This window comes from Sciurus vulgaris (genome assembly GCF_902686455.1).
Source record: "Sciurus vulgaris genome assembly, chromosome: 6".
Lineage (NCBI taxonomy): Eukaryota > Metazoa > Chordata > Mammalia > Rodentia > Sciuridae > Sciurus > Sciurus vulgaris.
Window position 1 is genome coordinate 128,783,443 of NC_136466.1, and position 27,756 is coordinate 128,811,198.

Here is a 27,756-nt window from a genome sequence, read left to right on the forward strand (position 1 = left end):
GAGCAATCCTATGGAATGGGAACAGTGCTGACAGCCATGCGCAGCCTGTGGTCGGATTCTAGTGCCTGTCACGTTTTTAGGAGTCGGTAATCTTCAGGTGAAGTGAGATGTCTGTTTCAGGAGAGTTCTGAGAGCAGCTGCGCTCTTGCAATTCTCTTACACTCCACGTGCATGCAGAGGGACTCGGACACAAATGGACGCACTGGAAGGAGCTGTGGGAGTTAGAAGTGTGCCACACGCTGCACCTACTCTGGGTGGCTTTTGATTCCCTTGTGGACTGTGTGTTCATCTCACATACAGTAAGAAGGGGCCAGGTGTCTCTCTCAGCGAAGCAAGGGTTCTCAGGAAAAGGTCCAGAGAGGACAGTCTCCTGCCTGGATCTCCCTTTCCTCGCCCAAAGGTTTGAAGCTAGTTGGACCAGATGTGGCTTTCCATTTCCAAGCGCGTGTCATTTTGAGAATTTATTGTATTTTCTTAATGGCTTATTTTTTCAGATATAGGGTTTGGCTATTCATTATTATTATTTCATGTCTGAGAGATTAACTGAGGCCGTTCTAGACTTTGGGCTGAGGCGTTCATGTGTGGCTGCCCTTAGCTTTTCTGGTATTCCCACTCACCTCTTCCCTCTTGGCTACTTCTCACCCACACTGGCTTTTAATTTCTATAACAAATCAAGTCCTTTTTCTCTTAAAGGCTTATACAACTACAGTTCCTTCTTCCTGGAACATTGTAATTCTCCTTATTCTTTGTCTGGCTAACTCCTACTTTCAGCTGAAATGTCCCCACCCCCACCCCCGGGCGTTTTCCTAACTTACCATCTAAATTATCTTTGTTAAGCTTTTTTCCCCTCAGTTTTTTGAAAGATAATTGATATATAATCTGTTAAACTTTTTACAGGCCTTCTATTCTTCTCCTTCTCCTTGCTTCTCACTGTCCTACTGTCAGTATTTAAACATTTATTTGCATGCCTGTTTGTTTAATATTCGATTTTCCCTGTAGACTGTGACTTCCATGGGGGCAGAGAGCATGTTTTCCTTGTTGGCCATAAATGTCTGTCTCTTGGCACTGGTGAGCTCTCAGCCAATCTTGATTAAATGAGTAAAAAGAACCAACGCAGAAAGCTGATCCTACTGGCACCCTTTACAAGCTGCGGGGGAATTAGGTATTTACCTCCCTATATGTTTTGCAATTGTGCATAAATTATATAACTACTCGAATTAAACACAGTTAGATTTTAGGCCAACTCATGTAATGAGAATTTGCTTTGTATTACTCCCATTGTTATTTTCTTTTGTTTTTACCCTTATGTTAGTCAGCTTTCAGTCATTGTGACAAAATACCTAAGAAAATCAACTTAAAGGAGGTAAGGTTTACTTTGGCTCAGTTTCAGGGATTTCTGCCCATGGTTACATGACCTCCCTACTTCTGTGCTTGTGGCATCATGGTGGGGAGCACATGTTGGGTCAGAGCTGCTCACCTCTTGGTGCCCTGAAAGCAAAGAGAGAGCAAGGGGCTAGAGGTCCCCATAGTTCAGTCATGGGCATGCCCCTGATGACCCACCCTCCTTCCACTAGCCACAGTCTCCTCATAGTGCCATAGAACTTTAGCAGATAGACTTTGGGGGACATTTAAGAACCAAACTATAACACTGCTCTACCTTTTTTAATTTGATATAAATCTAGATTAGCCAAAGGGAAAAAAAATACAAATGGTAGAAGTGGAGAAAAAGTCCAAAGGAAGAATAAGGGAAAGGAAACAATTTATTGTGTTCCATTAGATACAGACAGTACAGATGATTTAGTCTAGTCCCTATGCCCACAAATTTATGAATTTGAGGAAAAGGACAAGGAGGTTAATACTGATCACCGGGTAACATGAGTAACTATTTCTGAAGGTGGCTTTGTTCTTATTCATGCCTTTGGTTGGATAGGAACATGGCTTTCCCATATTTTGTTTTCCACAACAAAGTTACTTAAATATAGTGGTGCTCAAATTAGACTTGTTGAATGATTAATCACATACAAGAGATCCGGTTCTACTTTCTAGTTGAGACTTAGAGATAATGAGTAGCATAGCTTAAATGCTAATAAAGAACTGTTCAGTAACTATCAGATGGGCTAGAGGTGAGAAGGGGCAACAGTTATGGGGCAGTAGTATTTTAGGATACGTGTGCAGAAACATTTTTCTCTTTGGAAGAAATCTAGGTAGAATTATTTTTTATCCAGCCCTCCCCCAGGTTTTCCTAAGAGGCAATGCGGTGGTGGTGGTGATTTTTATTTTCGAAGGCAAATTTGACCTGAGTTCAAATCCCAGATCCTGGTAGCTGTGTAATTTCAGGCAAGCCACTTCTCTGAGCTGCATTTTCCTTCACAGCCAGGAGCCTCATGAACTCGTCTACCTACCTGCAAAGTAGTGAGGATTAAATGCAGTAATCCTAACAAAGTGCTTGGAAAGTACTTCACCTAGAGTGAGGGCTCCCTGAACTCTATCAGTTACAATTTTGAGGAGTGTACAGTCAAAAGTGTGTGGGAGCTGGGTGCAGGGGCACACCTGTAATGCCAGTGGCTTGAGAGACTGACCCAGGAGGATTGCAAGTTCAAAGCCAGCCTCAGCCACTTAGTGAGGCCCTAAGCAACTCAGCCAGACCCTATCTCTAAATTTAAAAAATACAGAAAAGGGCTGGGGATGTGGCTTGGTGGTTGAGTGCCCCAGGGTTCCAGCCCTGTACAAAAAAAAAAAGGGCATAGGAATTGATAGCAAAGATTACCGTTAAGTGACTCAATTTCTCCTCTTCTTTGAAAAGTGGTACAGAGGCCACACAAATTCTTAGATTTTGAATGTTATAAACAATGAGTTTTGTTTGTTCCAAAATAGGCAAAAATTTGAGAATCACAGCATTAATTATGGCCATTGATCCATAATCCTAAGGAGAACTCTTAATTTTTCAACCTTCTAGGTTGAAATGTAGAGAGGTAGGGAAAAAATAGTATAAAACTTGTGATTTTATTAACATTATCAAAAATCCTGAGTGTGCATGTTATCTTTGGTTTCTAGAACAATGCCTGGGCATTGGGTGATTTGTCAGGGCTTTAAGAAGGCCAGTGTGGAGTTGGTTTAATTGCCAGAGGGCTCATGGAAACTCCTCTTTAGGTACTAAGGATTTTGATAAGCAATTCAAAGCAACTCACTCAGGACAGTCTAACTGGGTTCTCAGAAGTGTTGAGAGAGAAAAGTGAAAGGCCTGATTCCTGAAAACAGGGGCAGTGCAGAATTCCTGCAAGTCTCCTGTGGGAGTTACTGTGGAGAGAGGCGAGTCTGGCATCAGTAATAGTTGCATGCGACTTGTTTTTCATCCTAAGTGTTCATGGCGGTGAATGGAAAAGTTCAGGCTTTAGTTTTGTTTTCACCCTCACTGTTACTAATATAATTATCACCATAGGACATTTTGTGGTTCGGTTAATGTTTTACAAACACAGATGTTGATTTCTCTCTCACAATGAAAATTGTATGCAACTTAATGATATATGCTTTACCAGCTTTGCAGAGTTGTTTAGGTAGTAGCTTCCAGATTTTTTTTTGGATTTTACAGAACCATGATATTAAAAACAAACAAAAAACCATGGGGGTGGGAGGGATGTGGAACTTTATTTTGCCAGTACGGACATTTGGAAAAACAACACTTGTGGATGGCCACCAAGTTCATTTCAAACTTTAGCATCTTACCCCATGGGAAGATTATCACTTTTGAATAAATAAGTCCTTTTAAATTGAATAATGGCAACATAAAACAAAGCACCTCCATTGCTGTTGTTTTTTCCCCAGTTGACTATGGATTACTGAAAAATTTATTGACTAGCAATAGTCCACAAGCCAGTTCTGGGAAACATTCATTTGTGTAGTGAATAGTTTTGGTTCCAAACACATGAAAAAATATCAACGTGATTAAAATTATCTTCCAAAGTCAGTAGTGTTATAAGTGTTATGAGTAGAATATAACACTACATATGATATAACCTCCCCAAACTACAGTTTCATACAATTGACGGTATTAATCCTTTGATATTTGCTCATATTTTCATAGTCTTGTTATATTAGGAAAAAGCAACAAGATATTGTTACTTTTGTTTAACTTGTGATTTAGGAAAAGAAATCAAGAAGTGTTAACTGTCTGGAATCTATTTGAATGGATAAGATGGGGGATTTTTAAAAGAAATTTTTTTAGTTGTTGAAGGACCTTTATTTAATTTATGTGTTTATATGCAGTGCTGAGAATTGACCCTAGTGCCTCACACATGCTACAACCCCAGCCGTGAAGGGGAGTTTTGATGCTAGGAAGTATTTTGGGGGTGGGAGAGAGCTATATTCCTGGTTATGTGATATACAGTTGAGGTTAATCGTGAAGTGATCAGGAGAATTAAATATCACTATATTGGGTTTTGAAATACATTAAAACTTTTTGTAGTTGAGTTATTAGGGACAATTTGTATTTCCTCTTTGGTGTTGAAACTACTTTGTGTCCTCTGAGGTTTGTATTAACGTGTGTGTGTGTGTGTGTGTGTGTGTGTGTGTGTGTGTGTGTGTGTGTGTGTGTGAGAGGGGGGAGAGGGAGAATGAGAGGGTCGGTATTAACGTGTGTGAGAGAGAGAGAGAGAGAGAGAGAGAGAATGAGAGGGTCGGATGGGACTTACTGTGGATTCAGGAGGGTAAGATGAAGGCAGGTGATAAAGAGAAAACAACCTGCAGTACTTTAAAGATGTTTGTGCAAAGTGCCCCCCACAGGAGCTCCCTAACAGTGGAAACTAGGGAGCCTCCTAAGACTATGGCAGAGACTGGGGAATTCCCACATTAATATCTCCTTTCCTTATAATGGAAAACGACTCCTTCTCTAGGACTCTTGGTATATTGCTTTTAAAATCAGAGATATGTTTTAAAAAGTCAGATATGTTAAGACTTTTTGTGGGTGGGTTTCATTCATGAAAGATGATATTTGAGATATTAATTTGACCTTAGAAAACCTTAAAAATAGGGAAAAAAGAAAAAGCACAACACCCTCCTTTCCAAATATTTCAAGGGTAATTACATATATACTTGCCTTTTATATATAAGCTAAGGGAGAGGTCATTATTCATTTCTCAGCTGTAACATGTTGCCACACTTAGTGGTTTAAACAACATATACTTAGTACAGTTCTGGAGGTCAGAAGTCTGGAGTGAGTCTCACCAGGATAGAACCAGGGTGCCAACCCGGCTGCATTCCTTCCTGCGTGCTCTGGGGATCCACTTTCTTGCCTGCTCCAGCTTCCAGAGGCTGCCTGAATTCCTTGGCTGCTGGCCCCTTTTCATCTCAGAGCCAGCAATGACTGACTGGTCATTCCCACTGTGCCATCTCTTTGATTCCCTACTTCTCTATTTCCCTCTTCCCTGCTCAAGGCCCACCAGGATTAATCCAGGATAATTTTTTTAAGGTCAGCTGATTAGCAACCTTGATTCCCCCTTGACCTGACATAGTTACCGGTTCCAGGAATTAGAACGTGGATGTCTTTGACTGTGTCACACACGTATATAGTTTTCCTGCCTCAGTTCTTCCATGGTATGGGAGGATGTTCTTTTGGTGTGCCTGTCTAAAAATAAGTTAAATATTAAAATTTTTAAGGGGATAGGAGTCATAAAAGTCAGTGCAAAGAAAGTTCATTCACATGACTTTGAAAACATCAAATTTCTAATTAATTTATGCCATATATTCTAGCTGGTACCCATGTTTTAGGCTGTGAGAGAATTCTGGCTTTGAATGTCTCACCAGCTGTAAAGTTTGCTCCCTTGATTTTTGTCCATTTGTGATTTTAAATTTCTGGCTAAAAGTTTCTTAAGGAGTCGCAGGTACTAAAGTTAGATCAGGGAGATGGACTGTTGTGACTTTGGTTATCTGTTGAAGAAAAATTAGCCAATAATACTTGTTAAAGCATAATAAGGATCCTAGACTTTTCCCAGGAGCATTGTGATAGGCACAGGAAACACTGTAAGTGTGTAAGTGTAACCTTAAGTGAGGGTGAGAAATTGGGCTTAATTCCAAATACAACATGAGCAAGTGGGAATTTACAGCCAGGAGTGGGAGGGTTAGCGGAGAGATCATTAAGAGGAAATATCTTATTCCTCTTATTAGGGGTGAGGGGAATTATGGCTGAACTGACCTAACCAAAGATAGGCCAGGTGATTAGATATCACCGTGGGAGTGATGCGAGTTGAGGAAACCAATCCAATATCAAGAGTTATCAGATATCAAGAATGGGGAAAGGGTTCTTTCTACTGTCCCAAATTGGCTCTTTACTAAAACTGGATTTTAAAAGGAAGTGCATAGATGGGCCTAGCACAAGGTTCAGAAGCCTGACTAAAGGTTGTTCAAACAGAGAATCTCTGTCAGACTCGGAGCAGTATATGGTGGGTGGGGAGATGGGAAGGAGCAGGGTGAATGACGTGGGAAGGATGGAAAGGGATGCATCTGTGAAAGAAAGAGTGATTCATTGTAGCGTCAAGACGAAGCCAATGGAGAATGTGGTGCTTGGGTCTTCTCTCCCGGAAACCATCGGTATGAACTGAGGGTGGATTTGTGCAAGCCCAGGTTATAAGTATCACCCTTTTTTTTTTTTATTTTTGCCTAACCCACTGAATTTGAGGAATCCTAAATGAAGTCAACGCTTATATAGGTATATTTTATACTACAATCATCAAGTTAAACTACCAAAAAAAAATTAAAAATACATCCAACTAGTCAAGAAGGTAGGAATTGTGTTGTTATGACGTGTAGTGTTTAACAAAATGCTGTGAGAAGAATCACTGTAGAAGTACAATCGTGATTCAGTTTTTTGAATTGTTATTTTGGCCTATCTGGGCTAGAGTGCAGAGAAGAATGAGAAGTATAGAAAGTTTGTCATCAACAGTTTGAAGAGCTTATTGCCAGGGTAAAAGGTATTTGGGTATCTCCCAAATCAAGGCTTTCCTTGGATTTTCTCTTAGTTAATACCATGAATATGAGGACTGTGCTACACTGACCTCTTCTTAACCCTTCCACAGGTAACAGGTAACCCTTTTAGGGAATTGGTTTATAATGGTCAATAGTTTTTGAGAGAGGATTTTTTTCCCCTTCCTCACCTAATTTTGAGCCCCCTCAATTGGTTTGCGAACCTTGTTTCTGTGGCCTGTTTCTTAACGCAAGTCATGGCACAACTTTTTCTTTCTTTTGAGATTTTGTGTCTGGGCTGCTTCTCAAAGCTCGAGGTAAGCAAAGTTGGCTGTGGTGTGTGTGGGATGAGGGCTTGTCATTTTGATACACCATTATGCTCTGTGTTTTCTAAGCCTTTTAAAATTGCTGAATGTTTTAAATGAGTGAATGAGCTACATGCTGTTGTTTGGACTTGCATTCTGCACCCCTCCCCAAATGTTTAGGTACTGATGGAATCTTGTTGGTGCAAAACATCCAGACCTTTTTAATGTATGCACTAGACAGATTGCTCGCAAGAAATGTAGGCAGGTAAAAGATCAGTTTTAATTATGTTCTGCCGAGTTGGTGCGATCATAAAGTGGCACAGCCTCTGGTGCTTAGGTGCTTTTCTATGATACTGGCCTTAAGACATTTGCCTGAAAGGCATGTTAAAAGAACAGGCATTTAAAGTTCTTTCCTTGGCATTTGTGAGATGTTTCTTGTTACCTGGAGAACAACCAGGCAAGTTTGTGCTGTGTTTTCTTCAATGAATAGCCTAAATACCGTTTCCTCTTCTTTCCCTTCTATCTTGCACTTCCAATTCCATATGCTTCTGTCAGCAAATTTTCACATGGGTCTTTTGAAAAGAGACAAAGGTGGATGCAGTGGAACTGCACCACACACATTGACATTTAGTGAGGTAAGAGGGAGTTTGTCACCAGAGCAGGGAGCCCACCCAGGGGCTCCTGTGAATGACCTGCCCTCCTTTTTCTGTGCACTCCTCTCTGGGGTACAGACTCAGGTCAGTTATTGGGGAGTGAGGCAAGGTGAGGCCCAGATTTGATCTTTTTCAATTTTGTTTTCTTTCCCTTTTCAATAATTAAATTTAATTGAAGAATTAAAATTTTAAAAACTTTTAGAGAATTCATCACAACGTTCTGTGCTAGTACTGTGGTTATCAGCTATTTTGTCTTTTCTTTCTTATGCTGTTGATTTCTTTTCAAAGGAGCATTTTGCTATGTGTTCATATTTTAACTACTTGTTCTTTAAAAGTCAAAACCCATGATTTCAGCAGTTGAAGCTTGTTTGCCTCATTAGAAATTACAGGCCTGAAAAAGAAATAGGCTCTGAGATATTGTAATTTTTGACTTTAGTTTTACTTGGCTACTTATTACCAAAGATTTCTTTGGAAAAGGAGTTATGAAAATGCCCCTTTATTTTTTAAAAAAGTCTAAATTTTAGATATTTAATATAATTGTAAGTCAGTGATGAGTTCAAATCTGAATTAGGTAGAAGATAAGGAACTCAGTTCTCTAAAAGGTGTACAGTAGTCCCCTCGTGTCTTCAGTTTTATTTTCCCTGGTCTTAGTTACTTGCCATATACCTGCTCTCAGTTGTAGTCTGAAAATATTAAATGGAATTCCAGAAATAAACAATTCATAAATCTTAAATCACATACCATAATGAGCAGTGTGATAAAAATCTTGTGCTCCCCCACTTTGTGCCACCTGAGACAGGAAGGCTCACTCTGTCCTGAGTATCCACGCTGTGTACACCACACACCCAGAAGTCTTTTAGTAGACACTCAGTTCATCGACGGTCCTAGCATTGCAGTACTCGTGTTCACGTAATGCTGTTTTACTTAATAATGGACCCAACGCAGAAGAGTAGTGATGTTGCAATTTCATAACAGGATATTGTTATAATTGCTCTATTTCGTTGTTAGTTGTTAGTCTCTTACTGTGGCTAATGTATAAATTAAGCCTCATCATAGTTGTGTATATATAGGAGAGAACATAGTATATAGGCAGAGTTCAGTGCTATCCCTGGTTTCAGGCTTCCACTGGGGACTTGGAACTTAATTCCTGCAGTTAAAGGAGGAGTACTTTATATGTTTTAGCTTTGACAAGGTTAAGTTGTACACTTCATACTTGCTCTTTTGGGGCTATTATGATGAACTACATATTCAAAATATGCCAAGGTTTTTTTTTAAATGAACTCTGCTTTTGTTGTTGTTTGTTTGTTTAAAGCAAGCTATTAGATCATATGAAAGTAGAAAGTAGGCTGTGACCTAAAACTTTATTATTTTGAGCAATAAAGGAAAATAAAATGTGTAGTTAATGGGAATATTGAAGGGAGCAACTTCTTAGTCTCAGAACTTTTTGCATCTCCCAGGGGTTATTAGCCTTTGCCTCAAAATAACGTTTTGTTCTTGTTGCTGAAAGATGTTTAAACAATTTGGACTCTGCTATTACACGTCAGTCTAATGTGCTTTAGTAAAAGAAGTAAATCAATCAAACAACAGAAAATACCACCACGAATGTTAAAGGAAGTACAACTTTACGAGTCCTGAAGAACCTAAATCAACAGCTCAAATACTAGCTCACCATTTGGGACAGGTGTTTTATTCCTTGAGAATCAATATGTATTCACTTATGTGTTCTTCAGAGTTTAGTTTTCATCCTTTATTGTAAAATTTATATAAATAAATGAGTTTATTATAATTGCTCTGTTTCATTGGACTGATCATTTTTCTTTCTTTTTCTTTATCCAGTCTTCATTTGAAGGAGATTAATTAATTTGGGCACCCCAAAACTCTACCAACCTGTTTGAACTGAATTCACTTAAGTCCTTTGTAATAGTTAAATTTATCCCATTGTACCTGTTTTTGCAGTTTCAAAAGCTAATAGTTAGGGAACACTGAAGAAATAGCATTCAGTGTATAAATACCAAAATCTTGAATAAAAACCAAAAATTTGTGTTTCCTGTTCTACCCACACTAAGAACAGAATCTTAGTAAGAAGTACCACAGTTAAGTAACAAAAAGTACTTACAGCTTTCTTGCCAAGGCACAATTCCAAGCACTTTACATTATAACTAATTTGATCCTGACAATACCTGTATTATTAGTCCCATTACTGAGATGAGATGAGGCTCAAAGAATGTAAGTGACTTGGCAGAGGTGACTCAGCTGGGAATCAGAACCAACAGTCTGGCTGAGTGATTGAACTCTCAGCTTCTAAGTAGTGGAGTGAGCTGTCACCAAGCAAACCTGTGAGCTCCTTGAATGTGCTTCAGTATCTCTGGGCTTCAGTATTTTCATCTATGGTAAGAACCCTGGATTCCATAACGCATACTATAGGGACTTTTCTAGCTCTGAAAATCTGAACTACATAATTTAAAAATTAATCCTGTATGAGCCACCAGTTGTAGACTGTTAAAATTTCAGGTGGTTATCCAGTAAAAATACTATGCTGAGATGAAAAAGAATCAGGTAGAATTTTGTGTATGATACAAAAGAATTGTCTGTAACACAACAGAAAAACAATGAATTAGTTGTATAGTTGTATGCATAATATGGTCCCATTTTTGTTTTAAAGAAAAGAGGAAAAAAAAGATGTATATATACTAGTATATGCATAGAAAAGTTAGGAAATTGAGCACTGATCTTCTGTAGGAGTTTAGCACACAGGGGGACTTTTATTTTTCCTTCATATGTTTTTATATTGAATGGATTATCATTGCACGTATTATTTTAGATATCAAAAAAATGGAGAAAAAACTCAAAGTGGATGTCTATTTGGGTTTTTAAGTGGACTAGAGATAACAGAGAAAGTCTCCTGAAATACCAGATTGTACCAACTTTCAGATAAATAGAAATAGCACATTATTTCCTTTTCTAGACTATGTGGCCTTGGATTGCTTTGGTAGCTATTTAAACCTTCACCATGTTTTGTGCCCTTTTAAAATTCTTTTGTTAGCATTTTGGCATGAGTTCACATGCATAAAGATTAGATTCATTTTATTCCATAGTTTTATTGATGATTATCTGGAATAGGATTTTAATTTTGTTTTTGTTGACAATGATTCTATCTTAAGAGAGCATTGCTGCTCAAGTATATAGTGACGTAGTTTGCTTGATGTTTTTGAGAGGAGAACCCCATTTGTGTTGGTGGGGTTTGTTAGAAGGAAAGTAACAACTCTGATTCACGACTCATGGTTCTCAAAGCTTTCAAGCAGCTTAGTTCTCTCTCTCTCTTTTAATATAAATTAGATACACTGGACCACAGATTCAGGCAATTAATGGTTTTCATTTTTGTTCTTAAAGAGCAGTTACTTGTAGTATGTAAGTGTATCTGTCTCGTTTAATCTTTTGCTTCTTTTTAAAATGTATCTTTAAATGACCTCTTCTGCCTCTCATTCTTACAAAACATTTTTCAAAGTCTAAGACAACACATATTGTTTCAGATCTTTGTGAAAGAGTCAAGTGAATAACTGATTAGAATATAGATAATTGAATCGAAGGTGTACATTAAAAAAGAGGTTAAAACCTTCATATTTTCCATTAATCTCAATTCTGGGATGTTTTTAACTGATGTGTTCAATTTACTTGAGACCAGTTATAATTAATACTATCCACTGTTGTACACACTTCACAAAAATACTGTGTCCAGGCACAATGACACCAAGTGGGATAAAGAGTGACTTAGAGTAACCTATAAATGGATGCTCAGTACACATCTGGCTCTATTGCAGTGTGGTAAGTGGCACATCAGCAGCAGGAGCTGAGTACTGGGAAAGGGCAGGGGTAGTGTGTGTGAGTCTGAAATGGGGAGGAGTTAGGGACCCTGGGCCTTGAGGAATGAGAGACATGTCACTCCGTGGAAAAAAGAACTGTGAATTTATTTTCTGAGTAAATAAATATGCCAAGTGTCTCAAGAGATACTTCCACGTCTTTGCTATCTACTAGTAGTGCAAGACTGGGACAGCCTGCTCTTTGTGGATTCCCTCGCTATGCAGGCTAACCCTTTGGGATTCCAAGTAGCATGACTTGAATGTTTCAGCTGTTCTTCTTGGGAAGTTCATACAGCCAGAGGTTAAACTCTCCTGTGGTAGGAGTTAGGTCAAAGATCATTCATTTTGTGTGTATGATGTATCAGTGATGCTGTAGTAAATTCTTCCCAAGTTTTGGCCTTCTAGACAGTTTTTAATCTATAAATAAAAATACAAAGCTATGTAAAATGCTTCAACCTTCTCTGTTACTGCCCCTTTTCCTCACTCTGCCATAGTGGTGAATGGTGTATGTGTATATAAATTTTTGACCTGGGCAATATATATATATATATGTGTGTGTGTGTGTGTGTTAATATAAAGACATATATTTATATTTACATAAATATATAAAATATGCTTATATAAATGTATATAAATATATTTTGGCCAGGTCAATAATTTTATTGGAGTGAGATTAGAAAGATTTCTCATTTTAGGTGGCTAGAAAGTACGTCCAGCTGAAAACCATCAACCATTTAGACTACATGCTTCATTTGAATTGTGTTTCTGGATGCAAGTCAAGTATGACAACTGTGAGTTTCATAACTTTCTCTAACTTGATTCAAAACTGTTTTGGGGCCAAATACTTGAGGCCTTTTCTGCATTCTCCTGGCAAGGTTCTACAGAGGTTATCAAGGTCACAACTGTGTTGCTGGGTCTCAGAAAATGAAGGAGGGAGGAGGGGCCGTGAGTCTTCAGCTTTCATCATCCCTTCTCTTTGCCTGTTTACCCAGTAATGACTTATCTCTTCTTGTTCAGGATGAACATCTCATTGGGTCTGTGCCTCTGAAAAGGAAAAATCATTAATTTATGTCATGTATTTTGTCTGCCTTAGAAATGCTCATGTTCCTCCAATGAAGTTCTGATTTTTAAACAATGTAGAGTACATTAGGAAGGGGAAGTGTGTTGTCACAAAAGCCAGAGTGTACGAGAAGGGATTATAGAAAATAAAAGAATAATTCCAATGTGTGGCAGTCAGGATTCTACAGTGTGCACTACCATAGTCTTCCAGAGGATGCCCAATTCCAGTAGAACTTTCTATTTTGGGATCTTTTTGTCTGTGGTTGTTATCATCCCGGACATTCAAGCCCCAAATTATTGAATTTGCTTTTTTTTTTCTTAAGTTTAATCATGCTATTGAGGTAAAACAAAATAATTTTATAAACACATATCTGGACAGTTTATAAAAGAGGCATATAAACTACCTCAGTGATCAATTATTTATTGAAAACCTATGATGTGCTAGGTACAATACTTGTCCTCAAGCAGTTACAGTTTTGGCAAAAACTGATGAAGTCTTCATTGCAGAACAATAGAGTATATGTCTTGAACAAAAATGTAATAGGTGGAATCAAATAGGATACCCTCATGAATTATGGGCAACATAAGAGGAAGCTTGAGAATGTTAGATTTCTCACTTTGGATGGTATTTTAGATGATGATGCTATTTATAAAAGTAGGAATTACAGTAAGGGGGAACAAGTGGCATATTGTAAATGGTAGGATAAATAGTAAATTTTGTTTTTTGAGGGCTTTCTAGATATAGATGTATAACAGTAAGTGTAAATTGGTCTTAATATGGTTCTCTAGAGTGAGATCGAAACCAATCTTGGGATATGGAAATAATCAATATCATTGAAGCTGTGGGGATGGCAGGAATGGCAGACGAAACGTGTCAAGTGGAAAGGGTGGAGCGAGTACAGACCCCTGATTTCTGCAGGCACCACTGCACTGACATCATCGTTGTCATGATCACAACTGCAGATCTTACTGGACTTCTCAAAGCATTCATCTCAGGGGGTTACCTCCTCCTCCTCTTTTTCTTTTTTGGTACTGGAGATTTAACCTAGGGCTGCTTTGTCACTGAACTCTACCCCCAGCCCTTTTTAAAAATTATTTTTTTGTTTTGAGAGGGTCTCACTAAGTTGCTGAGGCTGGCCTTGAACTTGTGATCCTCCTGTCTCAGCTTCTCCAGTCCCCGGGATTACAGGTGTTTGCCACTGAGCTCAACTCTGCCTCTTCGCTTTTTAAAGCACAACTTTTCTTGACTTCCATAACACTTTTTCCCCCACTGGACTGACTGGTTTCTCCTCTTGGCCTGATTTATAAGGGTTGAAAAACTTTAGGTCTCAGCCTAGGCTTCCCCTTCTTTCTCATTAGCATGACCTTAGATATAAAATTTTAGAGGAAGAGAAGACTTGGTATAAGGTATGTCAAATCTAATAGGATATGATTTGAAAGGATATATGTTCATTCCATTCAAGAAAAATATGCACAGTGTATAGAATTTCATCAACAGAAGGGCAATGGAATGTTAGAATGATATTTTTAGGCTTTATGGCTTGCTTTGGGGAAAAGGGCTTCTAGTTTCTACAATCTGCCTTGGAAAGGGGAATTCTGGTTTATGTGACTTGCCAATGGGGAGAATGAGGGACAAGAGACAGGAGAACAGAAAGTCAGAGACCTTGGCCTTCCAGTATCCTTCAGTTTAGAGTACTCAGCATGTTTAAATGTTGTGCTTTGGGGAAAATTGTTTTTTGAACCCCAATAAAGCAGTGGGTATAGAGAGGAGGAAGGTCGTATAATAAAAGGGCCTTGATTTTTATCATGAGTGAGATGGGGAGCCTTTGGAGAATTTTAAGTTGAAAAGAGATGTGATCTGACATATTTTAATAGAATTTCTCTGACTACTGTGTTGTAAATAGGGAGGTTAGAGTGGAAGCAGAGAGCCAGTTTGTAAGACTCTTGGAATAATCACGACAAAGGATGATAGTGGCTTAGACCAGAGTGGTAAGGGTAGAGGTGGTGAGAAGTAGTTGGATTCTGGATATATTTTGAAGTTGTTGCTGACAGATTTTCCTGACGGATTTGGATGTGTGGCTTTAGAGAAAAAGAGATTCCAAGGATCATTCTAGAGTTTTTGGCTTGAGCAACTAAAAAAAAAAAAAAAAAAAAAAAAAAAAAAAATTGGAGTTGCTGGTAACTTAGAGAAGGAAAGTTTCAGGAGGAATAGGTTTGGGATAAGTTATGTGGGGTTTTCCCCTCAACATTTTTATAGTGGTAAAAACATGCATAACAAGACTTTCCGTATTAACCTTTTTTGAGTGTACAGTACAGTGGTAGTAAATACATTCATAACAATGTACAACTATTACTACCGTCTATCTCTATTACTTCTTATGCAAACTGAAATTCTATTCCAATTATTTAATAAGGTCCCATATCTTCCTCCCCTGGACCCTGCAAAACACCATTCTACTTTGTCTCTAAAAGTATCTCTTATGAATAGAATCATTCAGTATTTACCTTTGAGCCTGGGTTATTTCACTTAGCTTTATATATACTCAGGGTTGATGCATATTGTAACATGTTCCAGAATTTCCTTTGTTTTTAAGGCTAAATAAGTACACATGTACTACATTTTGCTTATGTTTTCACTTGGCAGTGAACTTTGGGGTTGCTTTCATGTTTTAGCTATTGTGAATAATGCTACTGGGAACATGAATGTACAAATACCTCTTTGACATTCTGCTTTCAATTCCTTTGGGTATACACTTTATTAAGTGACATTACTGGATCATTCAATTCCTAATTTTTTGAGGAACCGCCATACTCTTTTCCACAGTGGCTACACCAATGTACGTTGGTACCAACAATGCACGAGGCTTTTAATTTCTCAACATCCTTGTCAACACTTGTTATTTTCTGCTTTCTTTGTTTGGTTTTAGTAGCTGTTCTGGTTTGAAAGTGTGTGTCCCCTCACAATTCTTAAGTTGAATCCTAAGATTCAATATACTATTAAGAGGTGAGGCTTTTTGGAGGTGATTGTGATGAGCTGCTTTTCATGTACTTGCTCTCTCTTCGAGTATCTTTGGAGGAGCCTCCATTCAGGTGCTTTGCCCATTTTTAAATAGCATTGTTTGGCTTCTGTTGTTGAGATTTAGGAATTCTCTACACCTTCTGGATATTAATCTCTTATCAGATATTATCTGCAGGTATTTTTCCTTTTCTGTGAGTTGCCTTTTTACATTGTTGATGTTTTCTTTTTATGCATAAAACGTTTTGATTTTCATAGAGTCTAATTTGTCTCTTTTCCCTTTGTCCTCTGTGTTTCGGTATCGTATCTAGGAAATTATTGCCATAGCCAATTCCATAAAGCTTTTCCTTTGTCTTCTTCTAAGTATTTTATCGTTTTGGGTCTGACATTTAGGACTTTGTTCCATTTTGAGTTAGCTTTTTGGTATGTTGTTAGATAATGGGTATGTCATTCTTTTGTATGTGGATATCCAGTTTTCCCAGCATTATTTTTTGGGGGAGGGAAAAAAACTGTCTTTTTCCCATTGAATGGTCTTGCACTCTTGTCAAAAGTTACTTGACCATACGTTTGAGGGTTTATTTCTGGGTTTTTTAACCTGCATTTTTGATCTATATGTCTGTTTTTATGCTGATATCACACTATTTTGATTAGTACAGTTTTGTTCTGAAAGCCAGAAATATGAGTCTTCCAGCTTTGTTTTTAATTTTCAAGTTGTTTTGTCCATCTATGATCCCTTGAGATTGCATAAGAATTTTAGGATGAGTTTGTCTATTGCTTAAAAAAAAAACATCATAGGAATTTTGATAGGGATTGCATTGAATCTCTAGATTATTTGTATAATATTCATAACTTAATATTGCCTTCCAGTCAGAGCACATGGGATTGTTCTCATTTGTTTTAACTTCTTTCAGCACTTGTTTCCTTTGTACATGTTTTTCATCTCTTTAGTTAAATTAATTCCTATGTCTTTTATCCTTTTACATGCTATTATAAGTGGAATTGTTTTCATAATTTCCTTTCAGATTTTTTACTCTTAGTATACAGGTATGCAACTACCTTGTATCACCTACAGAGAGAATTTTACTTCTTTCTTTTTAATTAAGATAACTGCAATTTATTTTTCTTTTCTAATTGCTGTAGCTAGGACTTCCAGTTATAGATGGAATGGAAGTAGTAAAAGTATGTGTTCTTCCCTTGTTTTTGATCTTAGATGGTAAGTTTTAAGTCTTTCACTATTGAGTATGACAGTCACCCATGTTTTTTTCATGTATGACTTTTATCATGTTGAAATAGTTTTGTTCTCTGCCTAATTTTGAGGGTGAGGGGAGGAAATGTGTGTTTGTTGACTCATGAAAGGGTGTTGAATTTTGTCAACTGCTTTTTCTGTATCAATTAAATGATCATGTGGTTTTAGTCCTTCATTTTGTTAATGTAGCACATTATATTGATAGATTTTTACATATTGAACCATCCTTGCATTTAAGGAATATATCCCACTTGGTAAAAGTGTGTACTTTAAAAAAAATATGTTGTTCAATTTGGTTTGCTAATACATTGTTGGGGGTTTTGCAGCAGTGTTTCTAAGGGTTATTGTGTGATAATTTTCTTTTGTTGTATCTTTGACTTGGTATAGAGGTGCTACTGACCTCATGGGTTGAATAAGAAATGCTTCTTCCCTTTCAATGATTTTGGGAAACTTTGAGGAGGATTGGTATAAGTGGTTCTTTAAATGTTTGATAGAATCTTCCAATGAAGTTGGAGTTTGTCAGACTTTTGAGTGCTGTTTCAGTGTTTTTTTAGTTATAGGTCTGTTCAGATTTTCAGTTTCTTCACAATTTAGTCCTAGTTGGTTTGCATATCTAGAAATTTATCTAGTTCATCTAAATTTTATATAATTGTTCATAGCACTCTACTGTAGTCTATATTTCTGTAGAATCTATAGTAATGTCCCACTTTGATTTCTAATTTTAGTAATTTGAGGCTTATATTTTTCTTTAGTTCATATAGCTAAAATTTTGTCAGTTTTCTTATCTTTTAAAAAAAAGATAAGAATCATTTCATTGATTTTTCTCTGTCGTGTTCTATTGTTCTATATTTTTTCTTCCCTCTCTCTGTCCTTCTCCTTGTCTTTCCTGTCTCTGTCCTCCCTTCCTTCTCCTCTTCCTCTTTCTCCAGGCCGGGTGGAGTAGCAAGCAGTGTGATATGTGTTTGTGGGGATACCCAATGATAAGGAGAAACTCAAAGCAGGAGGGGACACAGGACTGCTTGAATGACCTTGTTGAGTAGGGTGAAGGGCCTGCAGCCTAGTTTAGGGATTATTGTTTGAGCAGAGCAGGACACTTCATCCCACAGTATTGATTTAGTGTTCCCTGAGAGCTAGAGAGGAAACATTAAAATGCCAAAGAAATGCAAAATTTAATCACCTAGTGAAATAATTTAGGTACAGCCTAGGAAGAAAGTTGCTGATCCAAATTTCATTGGAAAATTAGGTAATAGGTTACTTGAATCTAGGGTACGTGCCACAAGATCACACCATGTTTGAGGCATGATATTTCTGTTATAGTGACTTGAAAAAGAATTATACACTTGACTGGCTAATATGACAGGGAAGAATCTGAATCAGGACTTGCTGTTAAGTTTTGAAATGTAGAATTATGTACAGAAATTATGAGGTAAATGAAGCTTTGGTGGGTTGAAAATAATAATTTTTATAATTGTCAAATTGAATAAGTGATTTAGTGTAAGTATAAATGTTTTTGTTTTTAGAAGTGGAATGTTTGAGCACTTAAGATTCACTAAGTGTTGTGTTTAATTCACTAGAGTTTTAAGAATTTAATGATTGGAAATATTTTGTGTGTGAAGTGTTTGAAGTACTTTAAAAAGAAAATTGAATATATTAGGTTTATAAATGTAAGTTAAGTTTTTAACTGTTAATAAGGCTAAATGTTAAAGTCCCTATTAAAAGTGATTGCTAGGATTTACTTGGTTAACTAGAGTAATGGGTTCTGTAAGATAAACTTAAAGGCATAGAAATAGCAAATGTTTACATTTCTAGCTTTAATCATTTGAATAATAATTTGCCAAAGTGAATGTCTTTTCTGTGTGAGCATACCAAGAATCTCACACTCCATGCCTATGAATTCCCTCACTCATGGCCCTAAAAACTATCTGGTGATTGTCATATTTGTATCTTTAACTGTGACCTCTTTCTTAGATCTCCAGTCTCAATTATTAACCCTTAGACTTGACATTTTCATGTGGATGTTTCATGATAGGTTTCTCAAGTCATGTTTTCTCCATCCCATTATCCCCAAACCTTAATTCCTTTGTTGTTAAAGTTCTAAATCTAGGCATCATCCTTGATTTCATTTCATTTCTGCTCATTAGGGTTCTGTCAGAAAACATGACATTTTCACATTGGTGACTTGAGGAGAGTTAACTAATAGGACTACCATTTATAGAAGTATGGACAAGGCACCCAAAACCTACCCCTGTCCCCAAAGAGCAAAGAGAGAAAGAGAGCCTTTTTTGGACCCTGGAGTCAGAGAAGACTGGGTAGAGGGGTTCACCTGATAAGAGGGATGCAGGGAGCCTTGTTGGCCTAACAAGTGGGGTTATCGGAGGAGTAATTCAATTCTATTCTCCTTATATCTTCCCTTGCTGGTGACTCCATTTTGCCAAATCTAACTAGAAGCCAGCTGGTACAAATGACCATAGATGGGATCTGTGGAAGCCAGCCTCTCAGCCTGGTGTGGGCTGGAGAAAGGGTAGAGATGAGCTGGGCGCAGTGGTGCATGCCTGTAATCCCAGTGACTTGGAAGGCTGAGGCAGGAAGATGGGGAGTGCAAAGTCAGCCTTAGCAAAAATGAGGTGCTAAGCAACTCAGTGAGACCCTGTCTCTAAATACAAAATAGGGCGGGGGATGTGGCTCAGTGGTTGAGTGCCCTTGAGTTCAATTCCTAATGCCAAAGGGGGAAAAAAAAAAAAAACAGGTAGAGATAGACCCAGGATACACCACAAAGGCTAGTGGAGCCCACAATGGATGATTTCTGGGCCATGCCCTAAACAGTAATCCCCCCTGACCCGCCTCATATATTCTGTGCATTTTTGGCCCTTTTCCTATGAAAAATGTTCTTTTTTAAAGAGTATTTTTAGTTGTACATGGACACAATACCTTTATTTTATTTATTTATTTTTGTGTGGTGCTGAGAATCAAACCCAGTGCCTCATGTGCTATCCAAGCATTCTATGACCAAGCCACAACCCCAGGCCCAGATTTTCTTTGAATTACATTTTTCTTCTGTTTGTGACCCTCTGTTTCTGTTTATTTAGTAATGATGCCCCAGTTGGTTTAGGAGTATTAAATTGTTGGGAATTGTGTAATAACTGAGAAGTGCCCATATGTAAAGTACATCTAATTATCAGTAGGAGTTGATATTTTAATATTGTGTATTTTGTTTCCTAAATCTTTAATCTTTTGTTTTGAAATCTTATTGTCTACTTAAAGTAAATATTGGGTACTTCTTATGTAAATGTTGGAAGTTTTCAAACTGAGATTCACTGCACATTCATGCTGCTGAGGCCACATCCTTCCTCAGGTCAGAGGTTACCAAACTATTCAGTGTTCATCTTCAGTCCTTGAAAGTTTGAAATCCCAATGTTAACCTATGTTGAATGTGATTTATATTTCTTGCCCCTGTTTGATCAAACTGTATTTGTTGTGTGGGCTTTTATTGTCTTGCTAATTCACTTCTCAGTTCTTTCTGTGAAGACCTTAAAAATGTGGCTTAGATAAGCCTATAAGAAGTAAAATTTAATACCATGTAATGTATGATTTCAAAACCTCATATTTTAACATACCATATCTTTTGTGCTCTTTGGGGCATAGAGAAATTAGCAGTTGGTAAGAAATTTAAAATTAATAGGATTGAAGAGAAAGCTATTGTCATTATCATATAATTTGCTTTGAAAGTCCTGTTGGTTAAGATAATCTCATGGCAATTTAAAAATTCTCCACCTGATTCCTGTGCCCCCAGATTATGTGACAGTGAGGTCTTATTTTAACACATGCAGAATTCTTTTAAGACTAAAATTCTTTATTTCATATTTTTACATAGAGAATTTTTGCTTTTTCTGATGATGTCATGTTCCCCTCGTATGGTTGTCCTGTGAACCCTGATTCTCTCAAATACGTTCTTCTTAACTCTTTTTGGTGTTGAATAGTTTATCTCTGGCAAACTCTAATTTGTCTGCGAGCAATTTTCTTGAGTCTTTTTTTAACAGAAGTGAAAGACTTCTGAGTAGTTCCTTCCTCAGTTACGGAGAGCTATGGAGAGTTATGGAGTCTGTTCAGGACGGAGTCATAATTCCTTGTACAAAATATCATAACTTATTTCCACAGAATCACCAAACAAATGTGGCATGATGTTCTTTTTTTAAAAAAGACATCTTCTTTCATCTAATCATTGGCCTAATGTGACAATTTGCTACAAGCCTTCAGGTTTTATTCTTTGGGGAAAGTTGAATTTGTTAGCCAAGGACCATGTTTTATTTTTATCTTTATTTTTGTTAACCATAAATATAATTGCTGTATTTTTTTTTTTCTTGAATGTTTCAAGTGAGTAGTTTTTTGTTGTTGTGATAGTTGCTTCCTAATTGTGGTATGATTTGCAAATTGGAGAAGGGAGACTTGAAGGATTATACATTATTTAGATAAACATGTTGAAAAGCATAGTGGTTTTATTTAAAAGAGAAAATAAAAGCCCAGCCACACATCCTTAAGGAGTTTAAGGGAGTTTATATCTATGTTTCCAGTGACAAACAATTGTAAAAGCACCCCACTGTGCTTTTGTTTTTAATTTACAAAGGCTAGGTGCTACACAGGGCTCCAAGTATGCCCTGTCCCATTTTCCTCCTATAAGATACTGGAGTTAAAGGAAAGCAAGAATATGCACGTATGAACACAGGAGCTGTCAGGCATTTTCCTCCTCCATGTACACAACTAACTCACCACTTCTTACACGTAATGATTTGTCTGCAGAAGTTTGGGAAGGAAGAAGGGAATCCCCATAGAGTGGGAGCACTGAGCGCTAAATAGCAGCTCACAAGTGGGACCCTAAGAGGGTAAACCGGTTTGCTCAGGAAAATCCAGGCCATATTTGCTACTAGCTCTCAACCTACTCTGCCCGAAGTCATCCTGACTTCTCTAGGCATTTTCCATCAGAATAGGTCAATCGAAGTACAAGACGAACAAATATTATTTTGACTAGTTTATGTCTTTAAATTGTAGTAAAAGATAAGGTCTGCCGTCTCTTGAGCCGAAGGATAAAATGTACAGTTGATGCTGGTTTTGGCTGCCCTGCAAATGAATACTTTGGGGAAAATCCCACAGTGTGGATTTTCTCACATGGTGGAATCAGGGCTCCTTTTTGTTGCTGGAGTAGGGGTGGCTGTTTTTTTTCCTCAACTCCCTGGCAGCCATGACCCCAGCTTAGCCAGTTGGGTATGGCAGCTCCATAGCCCATTGCTGCAGCCTTCAGAGGGCACCCTCCTGGCTGTGGTGCAGTTTGGCACAGGGTGTCAGACATTTGGTGTCAGTGACAGCTCCTGAGCTCGTAGTGCTTGCTGCCTTCTAAACTGGGCTGTTTTCATTCTTGCAGTTCTGTAGCCCTTTTCTCAATTCTCTGAATTACCAGAATCCTTCCAGTGCATCGCTTTTATCTTATTTACCATCAGAACCCTGACTGGTACAAAAGAAAAAGGAGGGCACCCCTTTTAAAACCACACTGGGAATGCTCAAATGTATTTTCCTGGTAGTTTGAGAACTCTTTTGATAGAATTGGTGCTTTATTTGATGAGAGAGGGAGAGAATGATAATAGTCAACCTTCCTTTGAGTAGGACTAGTTAAGAATGTCAAGCGCATGGGATCCCTCTGAGGTCTCCATCAGTCTGTTATGTGGTTCTTTTATCATGTATGCAATTTGGGCTATAAATTAAATGAACATAATTTAAGGCATTTGTGCCTATATGGTTTTCAGGGAATAAAATAAAACAAACACTAAAAACATTTTTAATATAAATTAAGTCCACATGCTACTTTTAATCTTTTGGGGGAACAGGTTATTTTTGTTAGTGTCTGATTTTTGATCAGTGAGTAGTAGGTACTGAAAAAATTCAGTTGATATCTTGGAGAAGATCCTAAATAGATGTGCCTTGACTTTTTCTCTGGCATTTGACAGTAGTCAGAAAGTGCCTCTTTAATAAAACACACCTTTAAATAACTCTCGCAGATTAATTCTAGCTTTTAAGGCGAGAAGATGTCTTGAACCACCACTGCTGCCAGCTCAGCTGTGGATCTGAAACATCCAGCTGTGCCCTTTCTGCCTCTCTCATCACCAATAACAGACTTTGCAATCAGAATCTGTCTGGCACGTGTGTGGATGTGTGAGGCGAGATAAAATCTAGCTCACTGCATTGACTCTTCAGGGCTAGACCTTAGTAAACATTTGTCCTGTCAGCAGTTAAAGCACTGTGATTTGAGGATGCACAGGGATTACACACATCCGCCCGTTATGCTTTTGTCTGACTCTGCATAGAGATTCATATTCAAAGAGAATGGATTTAACCGTTAGCATGGACCAGTATGTTTAAAGTAGCTTTTAGGAGTTTTCCCTTTTCAGGGGATGGCAAAAAAAATAAATAAATAAAAATAAAAAAAATAAAAAAAAAATCTAACAATACTATCACTTTCTATTATATTGTGACACTTTTAAATTGTTCTGACTATATAGCAAACCAAAGGACTGCCTGTGCGTCATTAGCCACCATTGGTATTTGGTGTATCAAATCAGATCTTTGGCTAAATGGATGATAAAATAAACCCAAACCCTGAATTATCTTTAATTATATACTGTGAAAAGAATCCAGATTAGTGGTCACAAAATTAGTTTTCTTTAGGAAAACACTAAGGGAAAAAAATCTCTTAACAGTAATCTTGATGATTATAATACCTATTGATTATTGAACATTTGGTAAATTATTTCTCACAAAGTGCTCCCAACAATCCTGTGAGATGATCCCTATTTTAGCTTAGGTTATAGCTGTAGGTTAAGTCACTTGTTCTGATACCCATGGGACTTGATTTCCACTTGTCTGACCTTGTGCTTAATCATAGCCAGGCACTTGTTCACCAGATCATGTCCTATTCCATGGTAGATGCTGGGTCAGACACCCAAGGTCCACAGTTATGCCTGTACCGAAGTGCTCCAAGTCTAGTGGAGGGAGATGGACAGTAAATTAACTTTGCTTGATAGAACAATGAGTTATGACAGTAGACAAGAAAAGGTGCTAAGGGAGTTTGAGGAAGATCATTTAAGTCAGACTGAGGGACATAGACATGTTCTTGGAAGAAATGATCGTGGAGCTGAATTTCGAAGAATGTGTAGCCCAAGGAAGATAGCAGGGAGTGATGTATAGGCAGAGGGTGGGCTCCTTGGATCACATGGAGCAGGTAAGAGAACAGAACAGGAACTGCACAGAGGTCTATTTTTGATTGACATAAGGGCCAGGTATATTGTGGGAAAATAACAAGAATTTTTGTTGGTTAAATTTTATGTGTTATATTCTGTTTGGGATGTTTACAGACATTATTTCATGTGATCTCCATAACAACCATTGGAGACCAGAAATGAAGGCAAAAGCAGGATCATAAAGAGGCCTTGTTTGCTTAGAGAAGGAATTTGGGCATTATCCAGGCAGGTGTAGGTGGCAATGGGAGATTTTAAATCATGGAAATGATTTTATGCATGTTTTAGAAATATCATACATTTGGAGACTGAATTGGAGTGAGTAAGACCTCAACTACTGACTCCAGTAGACAGTGTTGTTGTCCAGGGGAATGTGGTGATGCCCTGATCAAAGGATTTAAGACATCGGAGGAAGAGAAGGGTATTAGAGGCAGAGGTGGACAGATGTATTGGAATTGGTGACCAAGAGTATGCTGGACAAAACTCCCATCTTTAGAGAGGTTGTGTAGTGAAGGAACGGATTTCCACTGTTAGGGATTATAGGAAAAATAATATTAGTTTGGTTTGTTTTCCTCCTTTTGGTTACAGACCTCCCCAGCTCCAGTTCAAAAGTGTCAACGTTGGATAGAAAATCTTTTGTTGAGAGTTTTCTTGGGGATTTGTGATACTTAAAGTCATTTGAAGGTCTACTACAGAGCCGAGCTGTCTTTAAACGTGTCCATGACCTGACTCTTCCCCAAGAGTGTTAGAGGCTTTTAGTTGCTGTGACCAAAACACTGGACAAGAACAACTTGGAAAGATTTATTTTCGCTCATAGCTCCCTAGGATTCAGTTTGTGGATGACCAGCTCCACTGATTTAGGCCTGAGGTGAGGTAGAGAACATCATGTTCAAGAGTGATGGAGGAAAGCTGTTAGCTCATGGCAGCTTGTGGCAGCTGGGAAGCAGAGAAGGAAGGGAAGATAAAATAAACCCTTACAGAAGAGTGGCGACCTCCTTCCTTCAGCTGGGTCCCACCTTCCTTTGGTAGTCCATTCATCCATTAATGGATTAATCTACTGATGAATTCAGAGCCTTATGATTCAGTCATTTTCTAAAAGCCCGTCTCTGAACACACGAGAAACTTCAGGCAACATTCCAGATCCAAATCAACACCAAGTGTACAAAGTACGGAAAAATGCCCTTGGTAAGGAGTGTTAAAATGTTTTCTTACTTTTATGCCCTACTTTCTGTTTAGAAATGTCTGCTAAGATAATGACCAAAAAAATGGTCTAATACAAAATGTAATAAGTTTTTCTTTCACTTTCAACTAAATTTGTATTTTTTGTTCTTTAGAAAAAAATACTACATGATCTGAAACTGACCTAGGTAAAACTCTGGTATTGCAAATATTTATAGAGAGACATAAAGCTTGGGTTCTGTTATAGACAATCATGCCTGGGGATTTTATTGCTTTTTTTTTTTTTTTTTTTTGGATAATACTGCTATTATAAAAATTGGTATTTGAACATTAGATTTCCCATGTAACCAGTTCAAGATAAGAATTGCATTTTAAAAACAAGAAAGACACATTTATTTTCAACCTAGCTTCCTTTTAGAATTTCTTACATCAGAAATAGGAAATTTTTTTTTAAAGGTTTCCAATGTGAGAAGATCTGAAATTTTGTGTAGGTAGAAATATATGAGAATCTTGAATTTCTTCAAATCTAATTGTCTGATACGTGCCCTCACTTTTAAAAACCTCCCTTTTGGCTCACAGTGCAACACGCATACCAGGGCTCCTGGGTGCCACTGATCAAGGATGGCGATGCACAGACTGGGAGCCACGTGGGCCCCTGGTCTGGTTCGGTGCAGCGGCACTCTCTTCCATTCAAAGTCTCAGATGTCTGCCCCTCTGCAAAGCCGTGAGGCCAATGTCTGTAGCTGCTAAGCATGAAATCCCCTGCTTCTGTTTGTTTCTTTTGTTGCCACGAGTTAATAGGGACAGAGACAGGAGACAGCCCAGAACAAAGCAGAAATAATGGAGTATTTCACCCCAAAAAGGAATGTGGATTGAGAAATACAAAGGGTAAGGCAAAGACAGACTTAGTGTCCTGAGGCAGTGTGATGTATTGGCCAGGAGCCTCAGCCCTGGGACAATTCCGGGCCAAAGCCTTCATCTGTGAGCTCGGAGCAGCCCACATGGCCAAAAGGTTTGACCCATCTTCTGTAAAAACAATTTATTGTTTCCCTCGCTAGGGTTTTAAAGGGCGACAGGATTTTCACCTTGAAAAGTGGGTTGCTCTTCCTGCACGGGGACGTCTTCTGCTGGGCTGGGCCTGGGGGTCCAGGGCACTCTTGTCAGTGCTGCACCACTGGCTTACTTTTTGTTGCCGTAGGTGCCACTGTGAACTTACTCTTCAGGGCTGTTTGCAGGAATGACTAGTTATTCCGAGACATGAGGGTATATTTGACATCATTTTTCTTCATACAAATAGACAGGATTAGCTAAGAGATTTTGTGTTTCCTATAGATCATTTCCCTCATGTGCATTTCCATATAATCCCATTTATTCATGCATTTTTCTTCCTCAACAAATTTTATTTTATTCAGTGTTTGCTTATTTATTTGCTTTATTGAAGTAAAATGTACTTGCACATGTTTTTTAAGGAGGAAAATTTGAGGACTTTTGTAATAGAGATTTCTTTTTTCCTAACTGCCGTGCCTAGAATCAGAAATCTCAATGGCCAGCATGGGCTGCTCTTTATAGGCAAGCTTTGTCCTTTCCAGAGGATAAAGAAGGGTTAAATGAAAGAAGCACACAGTGGGAAAAAGAAGCCAGCATCCCTTCAGGATCCCTTTCCTCCTTCCCTGTTCCCTAAGTCAGCTGGCAGGAACCTTAAGGTTTCTGTTTCTCACCCACGTTTTCTAACTTGGCGGTGGGAAAGCACTGCAAGGTCATTTTGCCTGGAATGAAAGGTACCATTAACCAGAAAGCTCTCAGCGCGCCTGAAGAAGGGCTGTGAAGCCTAGCTGCTGCTTCTTCCTGTGCAGGCATCTTTCTCTCCAGTTACATAGGCAGACTTAAAGAATTCTTTCACGTCTTCAAAACAGCAGAAATGCCCCATTTCTAATGCTGTGACCCCAGAGCCAGGAGGACATGAGCCAGAGCTCTGGAACTGGACAGTCCTGACTTAAACCTCCACTTGGCCACTTAATAGCTCCCTAAACGGCTCATTTAAAAAAAAAAAAAAAAAAAAATTGTGTTGCCCTCTGCACAGAATGGCTCTGATGTCTCTTCTGCATGACACACCCTCAGATGGTAGAGGCTTATCATTCCAGTGGCTCAGCAAATACCTCTGCAGTCAGACCGCCAGGGTTTGAATCTGGTTCCTTGTAGAGAAGTGA

General features: G+C 38.2%; 1 protein-coding gene across 7 annotated transcripts in view; it reads left to right on the forward strand.

Moving 5' to 3' along the window:
- Positions 1-27,756, forward strand: part of ARL15 (ARF like GTPase 15) — a 387,266-nt gene that overhangs the window by 99,397 nt on the left and 260,113 nt on the right. For 3 of the 7 annotated variants that reach the window (XM_079143485.1, XM_079143491.1, XM_079143487.1), the window contains exon 2: positions 12,465-12,560. The exons of the other annotated variants lie outside the window; for them this stretch is intronic. In XM_079143485.1, the coding sequence (XP_078999611.1) occupies positions 12,465-12,560 (96 nt within the window). The remainder of the gene's footprint in view (positions 1-12,464; positions 12,561-27,756) is intronic. 7 annotated transcript variants of the gene reach the window in all.